General features: G+C 36.2%; 1 protein-coding gene across 7 annotated transcripts in view; it reads left to right on the forward strand.

The window, feature by feature from the left end:
• The first annotated feature begins 1,257 nt into the window (after nt 1–1,257).
• The window catches only part of EXOC1 (exocyst complex component 1), a 34,542-nt gene continuing 11,547 nt past the window's right edge, over nt 1,258–24,252 (forward strand). For 2 of the 7 annotated variants that reach the window (XM_063310591.1, XM_063310593.1), the window contains exons 1-11: nt 1,258–1,386; nt 2,533–2,663; nt 3,154–3,313; nt 5,204–5,224; nt 10,536–10,723; nt 12,215–12,442; nt 15,244–15,376; nt 16,911–17,020; nt 18,369–18,422; nt 20,227–20,376; nt 21,805–21,910. In XM_063310591.1, the coding sequence (XP_063166661.1) occupies nt 1,263–1,386; nt 2,533–2,663; nt 3,154–3,313; nt 5,204–5,224; nt 10,536–10,723; nt 12,215–12,442; nt 15,244–15,376; nt 16,911–17,020; nt 18,369–18,422; nt 20,227–20,376; nt 21,805–21,910 (1,405 nt within the window). In that variant the 5' untranslated portion in view covers nt 1,258–1,262. The remainder of the gene's footprint in view (nt 1,387–2,532; nt 2,664–3,153; nt 3,314–5,203; nt 5,225–10,535; nt 10,724–12,214; nt 12,443–15,243; nt 15,377–16,910; nt 17,021–18,368; nt 18,423–20,226; nt 20,377–21,804; nt 21,911–24,252) is intronic. The other 5 variants (XM_063310594.1, XM_063310596.1, XM_063310595.1 and 2 more) reach the window with 3 other exon arrangements.

A 24,252-nucleotide genomic window follows, 5' to 3' on the forward strand; every position in this document is an offset into this window, starting at 1 on the left:
CATTATTAATTGCCCCATTTTTGGATTCTGACCATGCATCCAAATATTAACTGACTGGATGGGTTGAATTCACACAATATAAGCTCTGCCTCATGCTAAATCAGGCTTAGCATGTTGTGCAAATACTGCTGCTAGATCTTTAATCGACCAAGTGAAGCGCATTAACCATGTCGCTTCCTAAAGATACTGGTGTTAGGCCAGCCTAAGAACCCCTGCACATTCAGGCTCAAATATAGGCCAGAAGTTACCAAATTATTATATTCCCTCATGTGTAGGCCTGTATATATGCACTAACAGTGTTCTTAAACTAAAAATATAGAATGAAACATACCTCTTTAAGGTGAAGTCTGAATTTGAAATAATTTTTTAAATAAATTGTGATCTCCCAAGGAACCTGTGGTGACCACTTGCGGAACCCTGGGATGCCACGGAACCCTGGTTGAGAAACCCTGATATAGATGATAGATGCATAGATAATATAGAACATTTCATTCAAGTTTGAGTAAACTGGTGTTTTGTAATGTGCCATGCTCTCTGTGACAGCTGCTTTGCAATAGGCAAGTTACCCTTGGCAGCCATTTTTTAACTGTGCCCACCAGGCTCAAAACAATTGCCTGTCCCTGTTTTTTGTGCCCATTAAATGACAGTGCTGTATGCTGCATAGACTTATGGTCTGTGTGATTCAGCTGTCTTGTTTTTATTTATTTATTTATTTTGCACTTTCCATTTTTGTTCAGATATAGCAACATTTCATATTTCAAATGGACAGATAGTTCTTTACTAATTTCATGATTGATTCAGTTCGGATTGCTCTGTTAGGTTGTCTGGGATGAAATACAGAGTACCGCATTTGTGATATGTGTGAATTTAATGTATACGACATTTACTATTGCAGTATGTCAGACATGTTTTTATCATTTATTTTAAAGCATCATAGTCTAAATACTGTGGAAAGTCCATTATTAGAGAGTGTGAAAATGGAAAACAGTATTTGTTATGATAAGCTTTTATTTAAAATATATTTTATCTCAAAGAATAAATATAAAAAAAATACTGGTATTCATTTAATAGCACAGATCTTTTATATATCTGAATAACACAATGGGTTCAGTGCAAATTTGTGAGTTATTTCTTTAGTCACACAGCTTTTATTATATTTGATTATGGGCCATATTTGATACAAAACTGGAGGAAGTAGGAATGTTCCTGATGAAGAATGCAATGGTGCTGAGCTGTACCCTCTATCTTATAGCTTGAAGAAAATGACAGCCATCAAGCATGCCTTACAGAGAGATATTTTCACTCCAAATGATGAGCGTTTGCTGAGCATTGTTAATGTTTGCAAAGCAGGAAAAAAAAAGAGGAACTGTTTCTTATGTGCTACAGGTATGTAGATTTAAAATAATAGGTTTATGTGCTACAGGTATGTAGATTTAAAATAATAGGTAAAAATTGTCTTTAGCTCATTGGATTGTGATGTACCCTGGGATAACTTAATTTAGGATGATGTTTTGTTTGCTACCATCTGGGGCAATTTCCATTTGTATTGTCAAAATGATTATTTTGAATATACACTGGTGACACTAAATAAAATAAAACAGCTTGATTTTTTTTAAAGGAAAAGCCACTGTACAATTGCTACTTATTACGCCAAAAAAGATTTTGCTATCAAGCTTTAGATCTTAAGATCAATGAGTAAAAGATACCTGTGGGGACATTTCCAAAAGCTGGTGCATCTGTCTCTGTTTATGATAGAAAGTATTCATATCAAATAACTGAGACTAGCAATTCATAGCTGAATTCACAAACATGTGAGGAAGGTATTGTTTTCAGACCAATTATATGCTGTGAACGCTAGATCTCAAAGTTTTACTTAAATGGAGTTGATTGGCTGATTATGTGCCATAAACACGTGTCAACTCTTAGCAACTACATAGATGGATTTTCTCCATGATGCATGGAGTAGTAGAATGCAATAAAGGCATTTTTGTGTTCAGATCATCTATGGATGTCACCTTCATTGATACTCAGATTAGCAATATGCACTGATTTTAGTACTATATCCATATATATCCATAACCTGTTCAAATTTCTCCAACAGGGTAAGGCTCAGTATCCTTTGGCCTTACTGCCCTCTATTAGCAGCTTTAGCTAGTTTGCTCCCATTCCAGAGAAGGCTCCAATTGTCTCCTAGTTAGAGGTTTTAGATTATTTTTTTCTGCAAGTTTTCAGGTTAAACAACACTGATGGTTCACACTGTCATCAGGTTTGCTTTCATAGTTAGTTTTTATTTGTTGATTATGAAATGTTTGTTGACCTGAAGATGTCTCGAAAATGTTCCTTGCTTGACTTAGTCTTTGGGGTAATTTTTCTCTGTCATGTCCATTATGAACCACTTTGAACAATGCTCTGGAAGCTTTACATTTTCTTTATTGGGGAGAGTATGTGTTTAAGTGCTGATTTTTTTTCAGATGTGTTTGTGGGGGAATGTGTATTATCTTGTAGAATTTAATCATCTGCTGTCCTTAACAGTGACAACCGAACGCCCAGTGCAAGTGAAGGTGATCAAGGTGAAAAAATCTGATAAAGGTGATTTCTACAAGAGGCAGACTGCCTGGGGGCTTCGGGATCTCACTGTTGTTGATGCCAAGGATGCCATCAAAGTATGTCTTAAACGTGATAGTTGTCTTCACTCTGCAAAGGCAATAAATAAAGCTGTTATCTGAATATATTGTTATGCTTTTATTATTTGATGATAATTGAAAATCAGGGTTATCATTGTTTCGCACACTTAACCTGGGAATGGGTCTGAGTAAACTTGATAACGTTTACTTATATGTAAGTGAGTTTAGGACCAGGCTACACATTTAACTTCTAGAGAAAAGTATGCTCCAGATCAGTGTTTCTCAACCTTGGCCACTTTAAGATGTGTGGACTTCAATGCCCAGAATTCTCCAGCCAGCCTTGCTGGCTGGGGAATTCTAGGAGTTGAAGTCCACACATCTTAAAGTGGCCAAGGTTGAGAAACACTGCTCTAGGTGCATTCTTGCTCTGTGGCTTGGCACCTATCATATTTAAACTTGTTTGCGAGTCTGTTTAAGAATGGTTGTATAATGTATAATGGTTGACATTTGTTTCATCTCTGTTTTTCAGGAAAGTTCTGAGTTTGATCTACATTTTGACAAAGTATACAAATGGGTTGCTAGCAGTATAGCAGAAAAGAATACTTTTATTTCATGTATTTGGAAACTCAATCAGCGGTATATTAGAAAGAAGATTGACTTCATCAATGTTAGTTCCCAGCTTCTGGAAGGTAAAGATTTTAGATGAATCCTTGCTGTGCTACCTCTAAATTCAATATTTGTTTAAGCAATTAGAAATTCCATATTGTTGGTGTTATTTTTCTTATCTCTAAAATAAGAGCTTCCTTGACTTTCAGGTGTCTTTCAACCTGAACCTGATCCTGTATTCAATACATGAAATAACTTCAATGGAAGTTACATTCACAGAATAGTTGTGATCCAAAGGCATTGTTATTTGGTATTTTATATATTTTTAGCGCTACAATCGATTTTTCCTTAAAGTTTAAGATGACAGGCTTTATGTTCTTTTCCTTGATTTGGCTACATCCTTACTCACATTAGCACATTTTTATTTCATTGCATCCTTCCATCTACACACCTTTAACCATTAGATTTGTTCCAGAAAGGGTTCCAATCCTCCATGACATATTTAAAGGATACATGGTACTGAGAATCCAATCAACTAGCAACCTTTGTTATTAGCTGACTGGTTATTTACTTAATAAATGCCAATATCTGCAGTAAATTATGCCCATAAGCAACCAGTACAAGAAATAGTCTGATAGAAACATAGAAACCTGCCTTATGCTAAGTCAACATTTATCCATATTGCTCAGTTCTGTCTACACCGAAGACCAACAGAAAGTAGATAAACAGAACTTCCAAGTGTTTAGGTATAATAAGTACAATCAAAAATAATAATGTAAAAGTTTTTTTGCTATGACTGACCTTGTTTCTATCATTTCTCCCTTAGTCCTCAGTGTTTCTCACCTATTAATTGGCTACATATAATTGACTACATATTAATTGGCTACATAGATTAATTGGCTACATAGATTGTCTACATTTGACCAGGTCCCTACACAACAAATTGATTGCTTTGATTCTTTCCGTTTGAATTCTGATTTTAGTAAATAGCTCTAATTTTGTATTTGAATATCCAATGCATGATTTATGGATATTAACATTTATTCCACTGTTGTTGCCACCCTCTCAATATGCAACCATCATTATGCATTTGGTATAATGAATGGATCTCTGAATTCCAGCTAAAAAAGTAAATCCCACAGTCCCGAAATCTGCCTACTCTTAGCCTGACCCAGCCTCAACGTTAGACAGGATCCTTCCTATCCCAGCACATGTATATCAGGGAATGAACCTGCTACTTCTTTCACATAAACCATCTCCCACTTAATTATGACTTTAATGTGGACCTGTGCCTCAGTTTGGGAGTTATCAAGCATCAGTGTTCTGAACTAATTCAGTCTTCCAAGTAGTCTTCAGCGGTAGACATACAATATATAAAGTTATGGTCTAAAGACCTTTATGGGAATTACAAAGCCTTTTTCTTCTGTATCCTATTGTAGGGAAATCCTACTTCTGTATATGAGTTGTGTCATTTATTTATGTTTTGGGAATTAGGTCATGATTCACTTTTTGGATATTGAAACCTGTGCAAGATACAAGTCAAACTCATGGTGCAGACATGCTCTGCTAAAGAAATTCTGTAGGTTTGGGAGTTTTTTTGGCAAGCTAAATACAGCACTTATAACTACTTATCAGATCAGCTTTGTAAAGCACCCTGGTTGGCAGGCTTAACCTGTTTGCTCTCACAATAACAACTGAACACAATTTTATTATAGTGAGGGCAGCCTTAATTACTAAAATTGTATGTTGGTATGGTTTTAAGTCTCATAATAATTCATGGGATCATCCAGGAGTTGCATAGTTGCAAAGAAATCTGCTTTGTAGTTTGCTTAAAGTTCTCAGAGTTTTCAAAATTTTGTTAACAGAGACAAATTGTTGCCATTTTTTTAAAAAAAAAGATTGTGTTCATTGACTGCTTAGCTAATATTCTTTGCTTCTTCTCCTCTGCTTTTCTTATACTTTTAATTCTCCAGAACTACCTAAAGTCACTGAAGGTGCGTAACACCTTTATCTTCTCTGTTTCTTTTTCTGTGTAACTAATTCAGTTGCTTTTGCTTTATTAAAATTGTCTAAAACACTTTGTTAAGCAAAATATTTCATTCAGGTTTGTCAGGATTGTACTGACAATGCAGGTAAAAATATTGCTCAACAGTTTTTAAACAATGAACTGTTGAACTGGATTTAAATATGAAGATAGACCACAAAACTCAGTAACTAATAAAATTTTTTGGTGAGAATTGTCAGAATCTGCCTTTTCAGTACAATGCTTGTTGAATTAACATTTTGTGTAAACAGTTAAGACTAAATTTTTGGTTGATGTTTAGTTAACAATTGAACAAGTATTTGATTCTTTGTTGATCAAAAGTACAGTTTGCTTGAAACTCAATATTTTGCTCAAAATCACTTAATCAGACCACTGCCATCATGTACTTTGGAGATAAATTGGTGCTACAAGCATCTTCAACGAATTGTGTGTGTTCATTAAATGTATTCTACCCAAATCCTATACTTAAATTTCTGTACAAACCAGAGCACACAAAATTGGGAGTAAATTCTATTGAACTGACTTAGGTTTACTTTTGAGTAGACTTGCCTAGAACACACACACACACACACACACACACACACACACAAACAAATGAGAACCAGCATGGTATATTATTGGTTAAGGTGCTGGTTTAAAAACAGTGAGACCCAGGTTCTAGTCTTCCCTTAAGCATAGAAGCTACTGGGTGATTTTGGGACAGACATGCTCTCTCAGGCCTAGACTAGGAAATAAAAAAACACTGGACCAGCATGGTAGATTATGGTCCATAACATTTAGTTATGTAGTGGAAAGTATTTTGGGAACATTTTGAGATTCAGCTGGTCCTCTTCTGGGATGTTCTTACAATGTCAAAACAGCATTAGAAGACTTCTAGTGAGTTTGGAAGAGCTCATTTCAAACTCAACTCCTGCTGACTAATTTTGCTGAAGAAACTGATGTATTGTTTGGCATTCATGATTGAATCTGGAATTTTGCTTTAGTTTACCAAACAAGCTCTAGATTTTATTACCTTTTGTTGCCTTAGGACATGTCAGCAAAAATAAGGAGCATTGTAGTTGGATCTTATTATCATATCATGTATGAAAAAGTGATGCCTCCAATGTTTAGAAAAAAGTTTACACTGGAGCCTGTTGCTGGTGAAGCTAATGATGGAATAATCCAAACAAATACTCAATTTGCTGGATTGTTGCCAGTCTAGTATTGCATGGAGTACATCATCCAAGTTATTGGATGTTATCCATTAAGAATATTTCACTTTATAATAAAATGTGTATAGCCTACAAAGCACAAGTTAAGATGGAGTAGCATTCTGAAAAACTTGGAAATAGGTATAAATCAAAACCTGTCTTAGACTTTGCATGTCTAACATGCATTTTCTTCAACAGCTATGATAGTGACAGCATGGTTTCACTTTTGATGGCTCGTCCACCTCCTTTTCTTTCTCTTTCTTTCTCCATATATGCTCCAGATGTAGTAGTTATTTATTTTGTAGAGGTCTCCAGTGGGTTTTCACAATGTCCTAAATAAAAGTTACTTTTGAAGAGATAAATCACTATCTCCATAAATAAGCTCAAAAATAAGCTAATATATAGTTTTAAGATCAGGTGTGGTGAGCTTAAAATATTGCTGAAATATATTTCCCAGCAGTCCTTTTCAGTCTGGCAAACAGAGAGGGATACTAGGAATTGTGGTTTAGTAATATCCAGAGTGCCACAGGTTTCTCAGTCATGACTTCAGCGAATGGGCTGAAGGCCATCATACAAGTTTTCATACAGACTAAACTAGATCAAGCCTAGGCTTATCTCCTCTACATTGAGCCAGATATAATTTCAGAACTATGTGATTACTTGCTAAAATAACAAGCCTCCTGGAGGACATTTGCATATATGATAAAAATTCTAAGGGGAACACTACAATGGGAGAAACAGTGCAATGAGATAGTCAGAGAATCAACAATGCTAAGTAGCAGAAATAGCTTTAGTAAATGAAAGTCTGGAAAGGTTACATTTGAACAATTCCAGATCTTTTCTAAAAGGAATAGTGTGAAAACTGGAACAACAAAAACTAGTTTAGAGATCGGTAAATCCAGAGCAATGTTTTTCAAACTTGGCAACTTGAAGATGTGTGGACTTCAACTCTTAGAATTCCCCAGCCAGCATGACATTCTCAGACATAACCCTCCCTAGTTCGCATGAAGATGAGGGAGGAGGGAAGCATATTGAGACTTGCAAGATTAATGTCAGCCCATCAAGGTAGACCAGACTAGAAAACCAAAGTTATGAATGCTAATATTACTTTTATTATTGGGTTACGGTTACGGAATCTTGCAAGTCTGAATGCACCTCCTCTCCATCCCTCTCTGTCTTCGTGGGAACTAAGGAGGGTCAAGTCTGAGACACTTTCTCAGATTACATTTCTGCCTCAGACTCAAATCTCTTTTCTCTAACCATTGTCTTGGTTGCGACTCTTCCTCCTGCTCCTCAAGGTTATTCCTACTTCCCATTACACAGTTCTCATGCTCAGTCATCACATAGGTTAATAAAATTTTTGAGCAAGCGGATTAGAACAGCAATATACTGGAAGGATTCAAAAGGAAGGCATATTATATAGAAGGGAATCATTTAAATGTACTATTTGATCTACATAGGGAGGGTTTTTTCCCCCAAAGAGACTGATGTATGTTTCAGAGAGTTGGATAAAAATACAGTATAAGTGGGTAATTAATCCATGCTCTTTAAAAATGAGTCATATTGTAGTAACTATGAGGCTAGATTTAATCTTGTGTCTGAAATATCATTACTAAAGATGGGTATATCAAAAGGAAGCAGGAATAATAAAGCATTATTATTGGCCTAATTTTTCCTTAATATTAAATTTGAGCTTAAAGCAGCATAGGTTCTGAAATTTACTATTATGTTTCCTTAATTATGAAAAGTATTAATTTATGAGCTATATTTTAATAATATGCATATTAAAATAACTGTCTAAAAGAACGCACTCAATGCAGAAGAAATGCCCTATTATTATTATTTATCACTGAATGTTGTTATGCATCCTTACTACTGCTTTTATTTTATTGTTTCTAATGTAAATGGTTGCCAAAATCATCACTCTAAATATCAAGCTGAGGGAAATATCATAGATTTTTCTAATTGTTTTTCATCATGGTTAATACTTATTTTTTCTCTTGCTGAAACAAAGATAAGAGAAATATTGCCTACTTTGTAGACAACTTTGAGCATTATCTCTGGGAAATCATTTGCTTTCACATCAAAATTATCAATAAAAGTCAAGCATTTTATAAAAATATGTATTGTCTATCACAGTAAATGACAGCACCTAGCTGACCTTGGCTGACCCCCCCCCACCCCCCAAAAAACACCTAAGCAAGTTCAGGCTGGTTATTTAAATATTTTTGAAATGCCAGGGTAAAGTATTTTTAAAATGCCTGAGGGAAAAAAAAAGATTGAGCAGACATTGAAACAAATGCAATTCTGTGGGAATACCCATAGAGAAAATATTCTAGACTTGAGGTACCACAATTGAGAAAATCTTCCCCTTATGAAACTTAATGGAGTTGAGGTGTTTGGAAAAGACCATTTTATGTGATGGGAAGATTCAGATTGACCAGGAGGGATAAAGTGCACTTGTATGAAACCTCCCAAAGTTGATATAAATTATGTTTAATGCAGTTGCAAATCTTCTAAATTCAGACTATAACATAAGAATTATATCATTGGAGAGTAATTGGAGAGTAATCATATTACTCTGTTAAGTATAGGTAATGTTAATTACCTATTATGTCCCCCATTGGGGGAGATGGGCGGTGATATAAATTTAATAAATAAATAAATAATAATAATGATTATGTTTAATTCTACGTAAAGCTACTTCAAATAGCCTTATCTATTGTTCTTTGGGAATTTGGAGATTGGCACACTCCTGAAAGGCAAAGTGTAGCTGTTTGTCCAGATAAAGATGAACATCCCTGGTATATGAAGAGGTCCTCCTACACCAGATGGTACCACCTAGCCAACCCCGGCTGATCTCAAAAAAGTTAAATGGGGGAGAACATCAGGACATCCCAGAGTTGTAGGCTAGACTGAGAAGGTAAAAATTACGTTGGAAGATGGCATTGTTAAGTGACTTCTGTCTTCCTGCTAAGGAATGGACGTGTCCATGCAATCACTGGGAGCTGAACTTGATTCAGCAGAACCTTTTTAAAGAGACAGTGAAGCAAAAGTTAGGAAAAACCAGAGTAAAACTCAATCTTTGAAAGTTGATTTTATTTTTAGAGAGCAATATTCTGCATGCTGGAGATTGTTTAGGAAGGAATTGAAAATAAAATGGTCATGGTCGTAATGCCTTTATACAATTCAGAAGCTGCTTGGTATACTGTGTATCTTTCAAGAACACTGTAGAGTTAAAATAGGGCAATAAAAATGATCATGTTGCTGGAAAAGCTCGACATGAGCTTTGGGCTTTTAAAAGATGGAAGGTGAGACATGATAATGCTATGTAAAATAATGCATTGAAGAATATAAAGGGGAAGACTTTTTTTCTCTGAACCTGAGGTCAGAATCCTGAATGGTGGAGAATTCCAGAAAGAGAAAAGGATGTACCTCTTTGCACTGTTAGAAAATGCTGTGATGGCCATTAATTTAACTTTGAATTATTAAAATTCGGTGATACCAGGTAAAGGTGGTAGAAAATACCCAGTCATTCTGGCAATTTTTTTTTAATTAAAAGAAAAGGCAGAGAGAGGAGGAAGAATTAATCTTGCAACTGATCTTTAAAAAACATTTGAAGGATACTTTATTTTTCAGATGACTTCTAAGGAAATGACATGGATGACCCATTTCACAGTTAGCCACAACAAATATCCACTGTTTTAAGGTCTAATGTCGGATCCTAGAGGGTACAGGTTGGTTGGTACAGATTTCAGGAATAGATACTTTTTTTTTTTACAACTTGATTAAAAATCATGGAGCAGCATTAAATTTCAATTTATTAATCTCTGAGTAACAGATTAAGAGCATGGATGAACTCAAGCAGAATATCTTTATGCTACGTGTTATTAGATTAAAGAATATTAATGTTTCCTAGCTATTTGACTTACAGTGAGGCTTATATTACATGGGAATTTCTAATTCCTTTGCTTAGAGATTTTTTGAATTAGCCAGGATGATTTTGATAACCAATGCAACTGTATCAAGTTTTCATGAATTATGACCACTTCTCCTCCTCCTCCTCTTAAGAATCTGTTCCCAGTGGTGAAAATCAGAATGTGGCAGGAGGAGATGAAGAAGCAGTGGATGAATATCAAGAATTAAATGCTAGAGAAGAGCAAGATATTGAAATAATGATGGAAGGCTGTGAATATGCCATTTCTAATGCAGAAGCCTTTGCAGATAAGCTGTCTAGAGAGCTGCAGGTTCTTGATGGGGTAAGGCTGTCTTGTTCTATATTGATGATGATGTACTTCCCAAGCAGTCAGTAAAAAATTGACTATATGGGTAGAAAGTAGCTGTGTTGGGATTCAGATGAAGAACTTTTTAATCATCCTTAAATTTAAAGTGAGTAATGTTTTATTGACATTAGATTTAAAATTAATATTTTGGTCTACACTTCTTGAATGTTCTTGGTTTTGTTCTGTGTGCTGTAAATCCGCTATGTCAGAAGTAGTTTTAGTCATGTTTCAGAAAACTAATTCAGATTTCCATTCAGCTCATAGAATAGCTCATGGAATCTCAAGAGTGTATGTTACTTTAGTATCAAGGCAGCTGATGGAAGGCACGTACTGTATGTCATGAATGAAATAGCTGTGGTTTATAGGAGATTGATGTGCTGGTGCCCATATCCACTGCAGTATCAGGGTGATATTTTTACTTAGTGATTTTCTTCTGTGCTCTTAGCTGCTCCTTGCCTGTAATGTAAAGCACTAAAAGCTGCATACATACTGCAGTGGGTCCCAGTAGCACTGTCTGATTAGTTGTATTTAACATGTGGTGCACTCATCAAGGAGGTTAGTTATTGCTCTAATGTTTCAGATACAAGATTGCAGTACTGTCAGCATAGTTTAATTTCAAAGTTTGATTAAACAATGATGACAGTTAAAGGTGGTCAGTTTGGTTTAAGTTAGTCAAATATTTTAGTACAAGTACAAGGAAAATAGTGTTACAGGATGATACACTAGTTTCAATATTCCAGTCACAGCAGTAAAGTAGAGTGGAAAGCAGTATTCTTTAGCAGTCTTCACTCCATAGGTAATGTTAGGAGCTCCTCAGATGTTTCAGTATTGGAATATTACTTCAAAGCAAGACACATCACCCCTTCCCCAAATCTGCTATAGCAAACATGCAAAAATTAATGCTTTGGAAAGCTGTTCTAATTCAAGTGCTGAACAAGTACAAGTTTATTCATTCATTCATTCATTCATTCATTCATTCATTCATTCAATTTATCCCTGCCCATTTCCTCCCACTGGGGGACTTTTGGTGGTCGTGATACACCTGAAAGATAGTTTTAAGTGTATCATGAGAACAATTCAATAATATAGTAGAAATGGATAACTGATTAGCGATATCTCACTAATAGCGCTTTGACATTTGCCAACAGCAATGGGCAAAATAAAACAAAAAGCTGAATAAAACAAATTAAAATCAAAAAGTCGCTTTTATATCTAGCTCTCTTTCAATGTTTAGGCCCTATACTCAGCATCTGATGGACTATTCCCTTCACGTTCCACCAGAACTCACATACAAGTTGAAGGGAAGCGTGTTTAGCATGTAGTTCACCATGATACCTAAGTTCTTATGTGGTTACATTGACATCCTTAGGTATAATTGAAATCCCACTGCCTGGTGTTGCTGTTACAGTCACCAGTTGTGTTTACTTCTAATTTGACCGTTGGTTAATTTTGCTGTTTTCTTTACAGGCAAACATCCAATCAATTATGGCCTCTGAGAAGCAGGTGAACATTTTGATGAAATTGCTGGATGAGGCACTGAAAGAAGTAGACCAAATCGAGCTGAAGCTGAGCAGTTACGAAGAAATGCTCCAGAGTGTGAAAGAGCAGATGGATCAGATTTCAGAAAGCAACCATCTCATTCATCTTAGCAACACGAACAACCTAAAACTGCTGTCAGAGATAGAGTTCCTTGTTGTAAGCATTTAAATATTTTCAATTATAGGTATCATCTATACCAAGTATTTGGAGTTATGCCCTCTAACTCCTGTGGGTTTGTTTGTTTACCAGAATCAAACCATAATGCCAATAATCTAAGGGTTTCTCAATAGTGTTGGTTAGTTTTGCTGCCACCACCAAAGCCTTTTCTGATTTGAAAATGCTTTTGGTTTTTTTCTCTCTAGTTCTCTATATATCTCAGGTGACACGTTAGGTGGCAGGGAGGCAAAATACAGAACAGCACATTTTTAATGTTTAAACAAAAAAAATCAAATTAACTTTTATTATATAACTTCCAATAAGTTATAAGTTGTAAACAGATTCACTAAAGAATACAGTATACGGTAACTTCTTTAGAAGGTTCTCTTAGCTCTCACAGCAAAGTGATTTCTGGTAACTTCTATTTTACAGTGCATCTGTAGACTGCCAGCTCTTGCCTTTCCTGGCACAAAATATATACTTAAAAAGCTGTAATACAGTGATTCTCAACCGTGGCAACTTTAAGATGCTTGGACTTCAACTCCCAGAATTCCCTAGCCAGCATATGAAGGTTTCCAGAAGGCTAGGACTCTGAGCTTCCATCAGGCTTGTCCTTCCACCCACATCTCCCAGACCTCTCTTTCCAGAGGTCCCCCTCCCTCTACAATATAAACTGGGAGGAGGTGCCCTGTGTTGCATCCTTTGATTGACATTTCTAATACCCAGTCATTATAGGAGTTCTCTACAATTGATGATACAATAAACAAACCACTCTAACTTTAGCAAAAGACCATTCCATAAGAGCTGAGTCAGGTTTATCTTTTTCTTTTTTATTAAAGCTTTATTAATTTTAAAGATATAATTAAAACTCAAAATACAGGATATAGGACAGATAGAATACAAGTCTCAAAAAGAAACAAGAAAAACTAAAACAGTTCAGGAATAGACAGAAAAGCATAAAAGACAGGTGACTTCCAGCCTTCTTCAGCACAGATATAAAAGCACATAAAAGTTAATCTCTTGCTATTAATTAAACATTTAGTAACATTATTTCTCTAAAATTAAACCATTTAATCATCAAAACCCAAAATCAGAACTTCATTTTTTTTCTGTTACAAGGAAATAGTCCAAAAGCAGCTTCCAAATAGAAACAAATCCAGTTACAGTATTTTCTCTTAACAGTGCTGTCAGTTTAGCCATTTGCGCCAGTTCCATTAACTTAATCATCCAATCCTCCATTGAGGGAATTTGTGCATCCTTCCATCTTTGAGCATATAAGAGTCTTGCTGCTGTTATCATATATAAGAACAGAGTTCCATGTTGCTTCTCAAGCTGTTGGTCCATCAAACCCAAGAGAAACAGCTCCGGTTTCAATTGTAAGTCCACTTTTAGAATCTTTTGAATAATAATACATATTTGGTTCCTGGATTTCTTAGCTTTTCCACAAGTCCACCATAAAGGATAGAAAGTTCCTTCACCCTGTAAACATTTCCAACAAACGTTTGATACCCCATTATACATTTTGGACAGCTTATCAGGCGTTAAATACCAACGGTACATCATTTTATAAAAAATCTCTTTCAAATTATAATTCTGAGTAAATTTCATACCCTTGTTCCACATATTATCCCATTGTTCAAGCATAATATCATACCCAAAATTCTTAGCCCATTTAATCATACAATCTTTAACATATTAATCTTCTAAATTCAACTGCAACAACATTTTATACATTTTCTTAATAAGATGCTCATCGTTTGTACAAAATTCTATTTCAATTTGTGTTTTTTTATGAACAAAATTATATACTTTCTTCTCCAAATTAAACCATTCTGACAATTGTGCATAATTAAACCAGTGACAAATATGACCTTCTAACTCTAGTTATTCCCTTGTTTTAAGATTAGGTATACCTTCTTCAAAATTCAGCAAATCTTCTTATCTCAGCCAACTTGGTTTGCCTGTCATCTCTCTTCTAAAAAAAGCTTCCTGAGGGGACAACCACATAGGTACATTAGGAGACAATATTGGTTTATATTTATTCCAAACCCTCAGTATGGCATGCCTAACAAAATGATTTTTAAAATCTTTATTAACTTTAGCTTTATCATACCACAAATAGGCATGCCATCCAAATCGGAGATCATGTCCTTCTAATTCCAATAATTTCATGTCCTTCAGGGTCACCCAATCCTTCATCTGTAGCAAAAAACAGGCAACAAAGTACAGTTTCAAATCAGGCAAACCTAGACCACCTCATTCTTTGGCATCTTGTAAGAAGTTATACTTGATTTTTGGTTTCTTCCCTTGCCAAATGAACTTAGAGATATCTTTCTGCCATTGTTTAAATGGTAGATATGTTGTCAAAAGAGCTGAGTCAGGTTTATCAAAGGGTTTGGGTATCCCCAATATTCCTATAATGATATAAGAGCTAACATGGGAAGTATATAAATATTTTTTTAAAAAAAATGAAAATCAGGTAAACTGCAGCATCAAGTTGGGTGAGATAAACTATAAGCAAATTAAAAATTAAAACAGCAGCTGATATTAGCAATGTGGTAGAGTTACCTTGACAGGCCAAACATCTTCATATGCCTTATTGTGCCTAGTATAAAATCTTAGAGACTCTTCGGTAGAATTTTGGGGAAAAGTTATAGTTCAGGAGGATACCTGGAGGGTGGTAGCTTGAGGAAGCCTGATTGAAATGGTCTTTTTGAAACATTTGTAAAAAAGAATAGTTGGGCTTCTATAACTAAGAAAAGTAAATTGTGCTTTAGAGTTTGATTCCACTGTTATTGCAGAACCATATGGATTTGGCCAAAGGTCACATCAAGGCCCTTCTGGAAGGAGATCTCTCGTCTTCTCGCGGCATTGAGGCCTGCACAAACGCAGCAGACGCACTCTTACAATGTATGAATGTAGCTCTTCAGCCAGGTAGGCATTAAAGAAGAAGGAAAAAAAAGCAGCTGCGTACCTCGTGACCATATCCTCTGGTTGAAATGTTCTGGTTTCTTTAAGTTCTCAAAAAACAAAATCAGACAATCTTTTTTGCAGTCATTAACCAAATCAAAGTAAAAATAACGGTAGGCTTAAAGATGAGACTAATGGGATTAAAATAAGTGACAGTGAGTATAAAACTCAAATTTTAACTACAATAAAGGCTAAAGATAAAAGCCTTCACTTAAAAATAGGAGTGGTTTGGGCTAGTAAAAAAGTAAGTTGGTCCTAAATTTAGAGCTAGGAATAAGCCATATTTCATATACTATAAGCAAGCAGATTCAGTTGCTTTTAGTTATTATATGTCTTATTTTATGTGGAACCACACAGAACCCGGCTATGTTATATGTGGCCTCTGGATTAAATGTCAGATAGCAGGAGCTATGCAGAGTGTAGGGAGTAAGGAAGATGGCCTTGACAGAGATAGGCAGAATCTGTTGCTTAGGCAAAAGTGGCTGAAGCATTTTTAAACTCCAGAACAAGATAACGTTTGTAAGTGTCTCAGGCAGACACTTGCCTAATTCACTGAACTATAAGGAGGAGGAGGAGGTGCGGCACAATCAGATTTGCAAGATTCTGTTATTATTGCCAATCTCTAGAAAAGAAGTTTTAGCCTTCCTGTGGAGTTGATTTCCTGGTCTGATCTGGTCTGGCCTGGTCTGGTCTACCTAGTGGGGCTGACACATATATGGATTTGTCCTTGCAGACCATCCAAAAACCGCAATCTTCCAGAATGCAGTGGGATGGGCAATTATGGGTGCACCTCAATATGCCGATGTTACACCACTGCTCCATGACCTGCACTGGCACCCAGTGTCCTTCCGGGTGGAATTCAGAATGCTGGTTGTCACCTATAAAGCTCTTCATGGCATAGGGCCAGGTTATTTGAGGGACTGCCTCTCCCCAGTTGTTTCTACCTGTCTTACCAGGTACACTCCAGGTTCCTTTCGTTAAAGAATGGCATCTAATGGGAGGTAGGAAGTGGGCCTTTTCTGTCACAGCTGGACCTCTGGAACACCATTCCTCCAACAGTAGATTGGTCCTGTCCCTGCTGGCCTTTCACAAAGCATTGAAGACCTGGAAGTGCTCCAGAGCATGGGGTTGGGAGATTAAATGGCCTGGAGATGTTACTATTGTTGAGTGTTTATCATGTTTGTTCTTGATGACCCTTGGAGGTTTTCATGCTTTTGTTGATACTGGTTTTTTTTGTATAGTTGTTAATATGTTGTTAGCCGTCCGGAGTTGTATCTGCAATTTATATGGGTGGCCATATAAATTGATTAAATAAATAAACTGTTGGATGGTAAAACCAATAATATTCTTCAGAAGGAGAGTAATTAGGCTCTGCAGGGTTCCCTGTAGACTTGACAGTAGAGGAGGCCATGCTCAATAGATTCTGCTTGTCCTGATTCACAGGGACATATTTGTAATGAGTACAGTCTCAAAAACTCTTTCCGTTTTCTGATCACAGGGCACGAATTGCTTTATGCAGTCAATCAACAGCAGCAGCGGTTTAGTGACCTGCGGGAGCAGTTTGCACGGAGATTGGCCAGTCACCTCAACAATGTCTTTGTTCAGCAGGTGCTGTTTTTCTCTTTCCTCATTTTGTCAGTGGTTCCTCCCTTCAGTTTTCAGAGCTTTCAAGAACCTCTGTTCAAATATAAGCTTTTTCTTAAGCTGACCGTCACCTTGCACACTTCTCCTCCATAATGAAATACATTATAGAAAACAGAATGGAATTAATTGTTCTGGTTGCCAGTACCCTTTATGTAAAATCAGTAAGTCTCCAGTATACAAAGTCATCTAAGTGAACAGATGCTGCCTGATTTTTTGCAGCGTAGGGAATCCAGCATTCATTCTTTTTTTAAAAAATGCAGAAATTGGCATTAACTCTGGCAGCTTTACAGAAATACAGATTGCTGCAGGTATGGCTGGATTAACATAACAGCTGTAGGTAAGAGTGGAATTTCTTTTGTAGGCAAAATATTTATAATTATACTGTATAGAAAAAATGTATTTGCTGGGAGTCTTCGAGAGAATGAGGCTGGCCATTTGATTATTGAGTCAAATCCAGAAAGGCAGTTTTTATAGTAGAATAGGATTAAGGTAGAATAGAATAGCCTTTATTCATGTAAATCTTATATGTTTAAATCCGCAATAGAACTTTAAGTCATGGTGCTCCAAACAGGTAGTGATTAGTATAACGTTGCGAAAGTGGCGTCCCCCCAAAGGGTCAGACATGACTCGGTGCTTGCACAGGGGACCTTTCACCTTTCACCATGAAGCTGGTATATTGCCAGGTCTCTCTTGGAGGTATGTTTTTCATTCTAGAATAAATGAGAAAATAAACAATCCACAGTGTTATTAAAAGGCAGTTCCATAGCCCAAACCCCAGACATCTGAGTCAGGTGTTTGGACAGAGAGCCTGGAAATGCAGAAGAGTGTAAAGTTCCAATTGTGAATATCCTATCCAGATTCAGCCTTGTAGGGCATGATGGGCAGTTGTACTAGCAACTCAGCTCTGAATTTGTCCTTTGCCCACACTATAGGTAAGCATTTAGGATAGATCAAACAGATGGAAGTCATCCTGTGATGATGCAAAAATGTAAAATAATGCTCCCATTTTAAGAAAACCCACTTTTTGGGATTCTCTTAAGTGTTATTTACGGTACATGATTCCAATGGTTAACGAGATGGTTCTGTTTGTTATCTGAAATGTTTGTTTCATTATAAAATGTATATAGATATATAAGATACAGGTATACAAGAATGCCTGTAGTGATCTCCAGATGGTCCTGCAACTGTATATTTATTCCAAAGCAATTCATCCTAAAGTGGTACATTCACAGTTCAAAATCTGTGGTGGGTTGTTTGGGCAACTCTATTCAGTTCTGTGTGTTTTTTATCCCTGTATTTTATCTCCAAATAGTTTATTGAGCTGGAGAAGGGTCTCAGTAACAGGTCCTACTATCTTTCAGTTTCTGTGAGTATAGAGTTTGAATCAAGCTGCTTGAATTTTACTCAGCCTCTTTTTAAATAAAGCTTGCTAATCCTAACTATTTCTCGCAGTGTTGCTTCTATAAAATAGAAAATAATAGCTTATGAGTTTGGAGAACAAGTCTTTGTGATTGTGACCTCTTTGTTAAATCTTTCACACTTTGAGCACTTGGTAAAGAAGTATATCTTAGATGAGAAGATATTGAATTTAGATGGACTATGAGCAGAGTATATGGTTAATATGAAATGCCTGATTAAAACTATATCAAAATGAGTTGTTTGAGAAGGACAGATAGATGCACCGGTTTACCTCTGCAAATGTTATAATGGATCATTTCCAAAAGTTACCTTTTTCCCCATTAGGTACCTCTTCCCAATTACTAAACTATATAGTGATCCTTCTTATCCCCTCCCTAGAAGCTGGTTTGTGCTTGGTTCTCATTGGCTCATTTGAGTTTTTCGTCCTATTGAGGATTTTTTCTTAATTTCTTTGTTTTCTTGCAAAACATGGGTTTTCCCAAAGCCTGATGAGACCTTCCATGTTGTGAATGGATTATTCTTTTTGACTCCATAAGAATCCACCCTCGGAAAATGAGTTTGCTATAGCAAAAGTAGGCAGACTTTTTGGCAAGGAGACATATGGAAATTTTGGAAGCATGTTGTTGACGCTCCAACTGAAACGGCTACTCTGGTAATCAATTTACAGGTAACTGGTGAGGATATTCCTTACCTACCTTATTATTCCCCGAGTTGTTATCTTTGCACTATAGCTTATTTCTGTCATTTTTCTGGGGGATTGGACTGAATGCTTTCAAACAGAACACTGAATTGCAGTCATCCATCTTTTTTTTTTAATTTTCTAAAAATACCTATCAGTCCTTTATATGATGTAGAAGCATTGTTTTAAAGAAACATGATGCTAATAGGCTATCGTTTTGCCTTAATGTTTCAATTTTTAAAATCTCTAATCATATTCAAGTGATAGTGGGAGCTTGGAGATTTCAAAAGAAAGAGTTGCAAATCCATTGGTACCTGTGTAGATTAACTGACTATCTTAGTAAATATAAATTCTATACATCAGTGTTGGGTCAGTCGCATTTTGCAATTTATTCAAGTTGATCAAGCTTAGGACATAGTGACGATGATTTCCCTTTTCACTTTTACTTAACAAAAGTTAAGAAGTTGGATCTCATTGATAAGGTCCTTTTTTTTCCCCTATAGGCATAGTTAGTCAATAGTGTGGCTTAAATGTATATGAGTGGTGTTTGTTAACTGGCATTGCTTTGTGTTAACATCTTGTCTGGAGTTACATGTCCAAAGCATATAATGAATTTTATTTTAAAATTGTCCTTGACAAGATAGAAGAATATGGCTCAAGGCAGAGATTACAAATAAAAGGAAGTGTAGCTTTCACTTCACAGATAATTGAAACACTTGTATATTTGTATACAAGTGTAAATTGAAATTAATTAATTAAACTATGAGTTTAAAGAGGGCTATCTTGAACTTTTCAGCAGAGGAAGCAACTCCTGATAAGAAGAATGCGTTGTGGTTGCAAGAAATCATTCCTAACATGTAATCTGTAATTCAGTGTTTATTTTGTCCTTTGTGTTGTTTCTAAATGTTACAGCCATTCGTTTTTTCACAGAACAGCAGGAAGGCATACCTAACCAATGACAGACAGCCTCTCTTTTCTATGATAAAATGGCATTCCCTTGGGCTGTCTGGGTTTGCAGATTTACCACTGTATTTATTCAAGCAGCTTCCTTCTGTTGCTTCCTCCCACAAAGGGCCATGACCAAAGCTCTACTCTTGCTCAGCACTCCGTTGAGTTGACGTTGCCAAATCATCACCCTTTTCACCGAGACCTACTCCGGTATGCCAAGCTTATGGAGTGGTTAAAGAACACCGATTATGGGAAATATGAAGGGCTAACAAAGGTACGTAGCTCAAAAAACAAAATAGGACATGGCATATGGCACTCTTTTGCAGAATCAAACAACCTTCTCCTCTGCAACCTAGATAGTGGTTTCAGATTATTCCCCAAAATGCGACAGTGCTTAAATTTGGGGAAAGCTACTTCTCCTTTACAAGGACTTCTTAAGATCATATGTTAAAAGAAAAAAATGGTTTCTGTAGAGTGTGTACAATTTTTCTTGGCCGTTCTCTCTTTTTTTAAAAATACTTTTTATTAAATTAAACAGATTTACAATAATAATAGAAACTGAAATCAGAAAAAGAAAGGAAAAGAATAGACTAGAAAGAAACACAATGTGCACAAAAGAGAAAGAAAAAGGAGAAAGAAGAAAAGAAATAGGAAGAATATTTAAAGAAGCGCCTCCCAATCTTCCTTGCAACAAGTAGAAGCAAATTAATATTTCCTCACCCACTATGAAATTACATACGTGGTTTGCTTCTTCCCATACCCCCCCACCCCCTTATATTTTCTTGGGCATTCTCACTAGACTTCAAGTTGTATTTCAATTGCTTTGGCTGATAGCGTGTCTTTGTTAGGCACCAGACTTAACACCAAGACACTTCTCTGTACTGACTTACTTTTTTTTCAAGTGTTTAACATTTCTTTTCACACATCTACAGCAACTACAGATGGGAAATTAAGGAAGTCAAGCATAAACCATGGCTTTATGCATAAAATACTATTTATGGATTTCACATTAGTGGCCGTTCCCCAAAGTAGTCATGCTAAGCAGACTGTGAACCATATTGTTGTAAAATTAAACATAGTTGAAGGTTTTGCAGTATGGCACTGCACTGGTTTAAGACTTTGGCTTTGTGAGTTGGTGGCTATTGGCCAGAGTGCCTAAGCCAAGGTTTCTCAACCAGGGCTCTGTGGACCCTAGGATTCCATGAGAGGTCATTAGGGGTTCCCTGGGAGATTACGATTTATTTTAAAACTTATTTCAATTTTGGGCAACTTCACATTGAAGGGGCAAGTTTCATTCTTTGTTTTTGCTTTAAGAATACTGTAAAAGCCTGAAATACAGGCCTACCCATGAAACAAATATAATAATCTTGTAACTTCTGACCTATATTTGAGCTTGAATGTGCAGGGATTCCCCAAAGCCTGACAAATATTTCTAGGGTTCTCCAGGGTCAAAAAGTTGAAAAAGGCTGGCCTATGCAATTAGTAAAAAATTCCTGAGACTCACTGTTTTATGACCTAAAGATAAATGAAATAAGGTCCTTTCTTCATTGTGTGTTTTGTTCCAATAACTTTACTGCTGTTCAGGAGATGCTGATTTGTCAAAATTATCTTAAATGTGTGGGTATAAAAACAATTGAGCTCTCTGTATTCTCTCCTTTGGAGCCAACTGTACGTATCAGTCTGTGTCTGCTTTTCTTTTAAGAACTATATGGATTATTTATCACGGCTATATGAAAGAGAAATAAAGGATTTTTTTGAAGTTGCCAAGATTAAAATGACAGGTGCAACTAAGGAAGGAAAGAAGTTTGGTAAGTTTTTTTTTTAATACTGAAGAGTTTTTTGTTTTACAGTTAATCACTTAAGAGTGTAGTGGCAAATACAGAATTATTTCAAAAAAAATTTAAAATATTAGCTCTCTGCTAAATGTTAAGTATTATTTACTTATTAGTAATAATTATGCCATGGATAAGCCTCATTGGCTATGAAACTGCCACCATGCAAAGCTGGATGTAAATAAGAGATGTAAATAGGAGATTATAGATCTCATCTTCTGCAACATGTTCACTGGAAATGAAATAAATTAAAGTTGCTGACATCTTGCAAGACTGTTGAAATTTTATAAGAGTTTGAGAGGAGGATCCAGATTATTGTGTAAATTAGATAATGATACCTGGGCTGGAAAGATTTATTGAACTAAACAGTGTCCTTTGCTTGATAGGCAGAGTAACAGTGAGCTCTATTAAACTGTTGGTGGTGCTGCCTGATTTTCTACAGATGTAATTCTGGAAACCTTTCTCAGGGTAACCCCAGTGTCACCAGAAAGACCTGCGTTCAGAAAATCCAGCGAGGCATGATTCTTCTTAAGTCTTTTTTTTTTTTTGCCAGTGTTGATGATTGATCCTAGGAGTGGATTCTTCTAAATATCTCAGTTATGGAATGTATAAATCGAACCACATACACGGCTTCTTTCTTGGAGGGAAGAAAATGCATGCTTCTAGCAGCTTGTTTTCTTATAAGCAAGACTGTGTTTTTCATTTTTTAATGGAAGGCAAAGAGGCTATTAATGGGGTATAGGGAGAAGCAATCACAAAGACATATAATTCAGTTTATGTGATATAAGCTGTTCATCTTTTCTTGATATTTTCTTAATATTGGGTTGGTTTGGAGCCAGAACCTTGCCTTCCTTGAAGCGTTTAATGTTGATGTATGCAGCCAGAGCCTGTCAAATTAAGAAAAACATAAATATTGCTCTGTGCAGCTGAATTCTTAGTGCATTTGCTCCATTTTTAAATGGCTGTATGTCTCCATCCTTAATGTTTTTATTAAAAGAAGTCAGTATTCAGTTATATTGTTCTAACTTTATATTTGCAATTGTGGAATTATCTTAAATATGTTTTTAATTTGTTTTGTTTGCATTTGATGGAAATTCCAATAATACAAGCTGGTAGATTATTAGATACTGTATTTCCAAGTGTGCAGAGGAGGCTTATCTGGCTGTCTGCTCTAAAAGAACATCCCTGAGCTAAATCCTAACAGAAATTCATTATTTTCTTATATAAACTGGTTCTGACATAAACTTTTTTCTGCCTATGGTAGATCAAAACAGGTGTAGTCATGGGTATCCGCAGCAGACAGTCAAGTGGTGTCATGTGCATCATGATGGCATTGCACAAATGGTGCAAATTGTGTATGTGTGCTGTATGCATGCTTACTTGGAAGTAAATCTGCATGAATGCTATGGACCTTACTTCTAAATAACCATGTACAGGATTGCACTGAATTTTATTTCCAATGGGCATTGTGCTTCACACTTTCTAATTATGCCATTGATCATTCTGTCAGTTAGTACTAGATAGCAATGCAATTTCCAGATTTCTTACAGTATTAGGTAACCTTGTCTCCGATTTTGTATTTGCAGTCTCAATGTTTGTCTCCTCCATCTGTGCTCAAACCCAACCACAGTTACATTAGAGCAAAATGGGTAGAAAATAACCATGTATAACACATGAAAAAAACGATTATCGCCGATCTCAGTTGTAATTATGAGATCAGGCTTACCAAATTTAAGATGTTTGGCATCTATATTTGCATAGTTTTGTATGAAGACACACATTTGCCTCATGCAATACCACATTCTTTAAATATTTGCTAAGCCTTTCACAGCTTTACTTGGAGGACCTAAGTCACTTCTGAGGATGATTTCTCAGTGGACATTGATGATTTGATTTTGCTATATAAGAGTAGCAGTTTATCTCTTGGCTTACAACGTGGGTTGTAAGAAAACCAAGGGAAGCGGGTGCAGCATTCAGGGCAAGGGAACTGCACCCGCATGCCTTGCCATGCTACAGAGGAGGTTGGCATCAACTTCTGGATTAGGGTAAAAGATAAAGACACAATCTCCTTTAAATCAGACTTGGCTCCGGACATGACTACACAGACGTGACTGCATAGGCGCATCCATATAGGTTGGGTTCGCAGCAATGTAGAAATGGTTCGTAGTCACTGTTGACAAAATGGTCTGCAATTCAAAGTGTCTCAGGATCTTATGTGAACATTGTAAAAGATCCTGTTGCACCTTTTTCCAGTTCAGGTCTTGTGGCTTCTTTGGGCTGCCAGATTCTTTGAGCAAGATCTGCCTTCTCTTATAACT

Source organism: Candoia aspera, chromosome 8 (genome assembly GCF_035149785.1).
Source record: "Candoia aspera isolate rCanAsp1 chromosome 8, rCanAsp1.hap2, whole genome shotgun sequence".
Lineage (NCBI taxonomy): Eukaryota > Metazoa > Chordata > Lepidosauria > Squamata > Boidae > Candoia > Candoia aspera.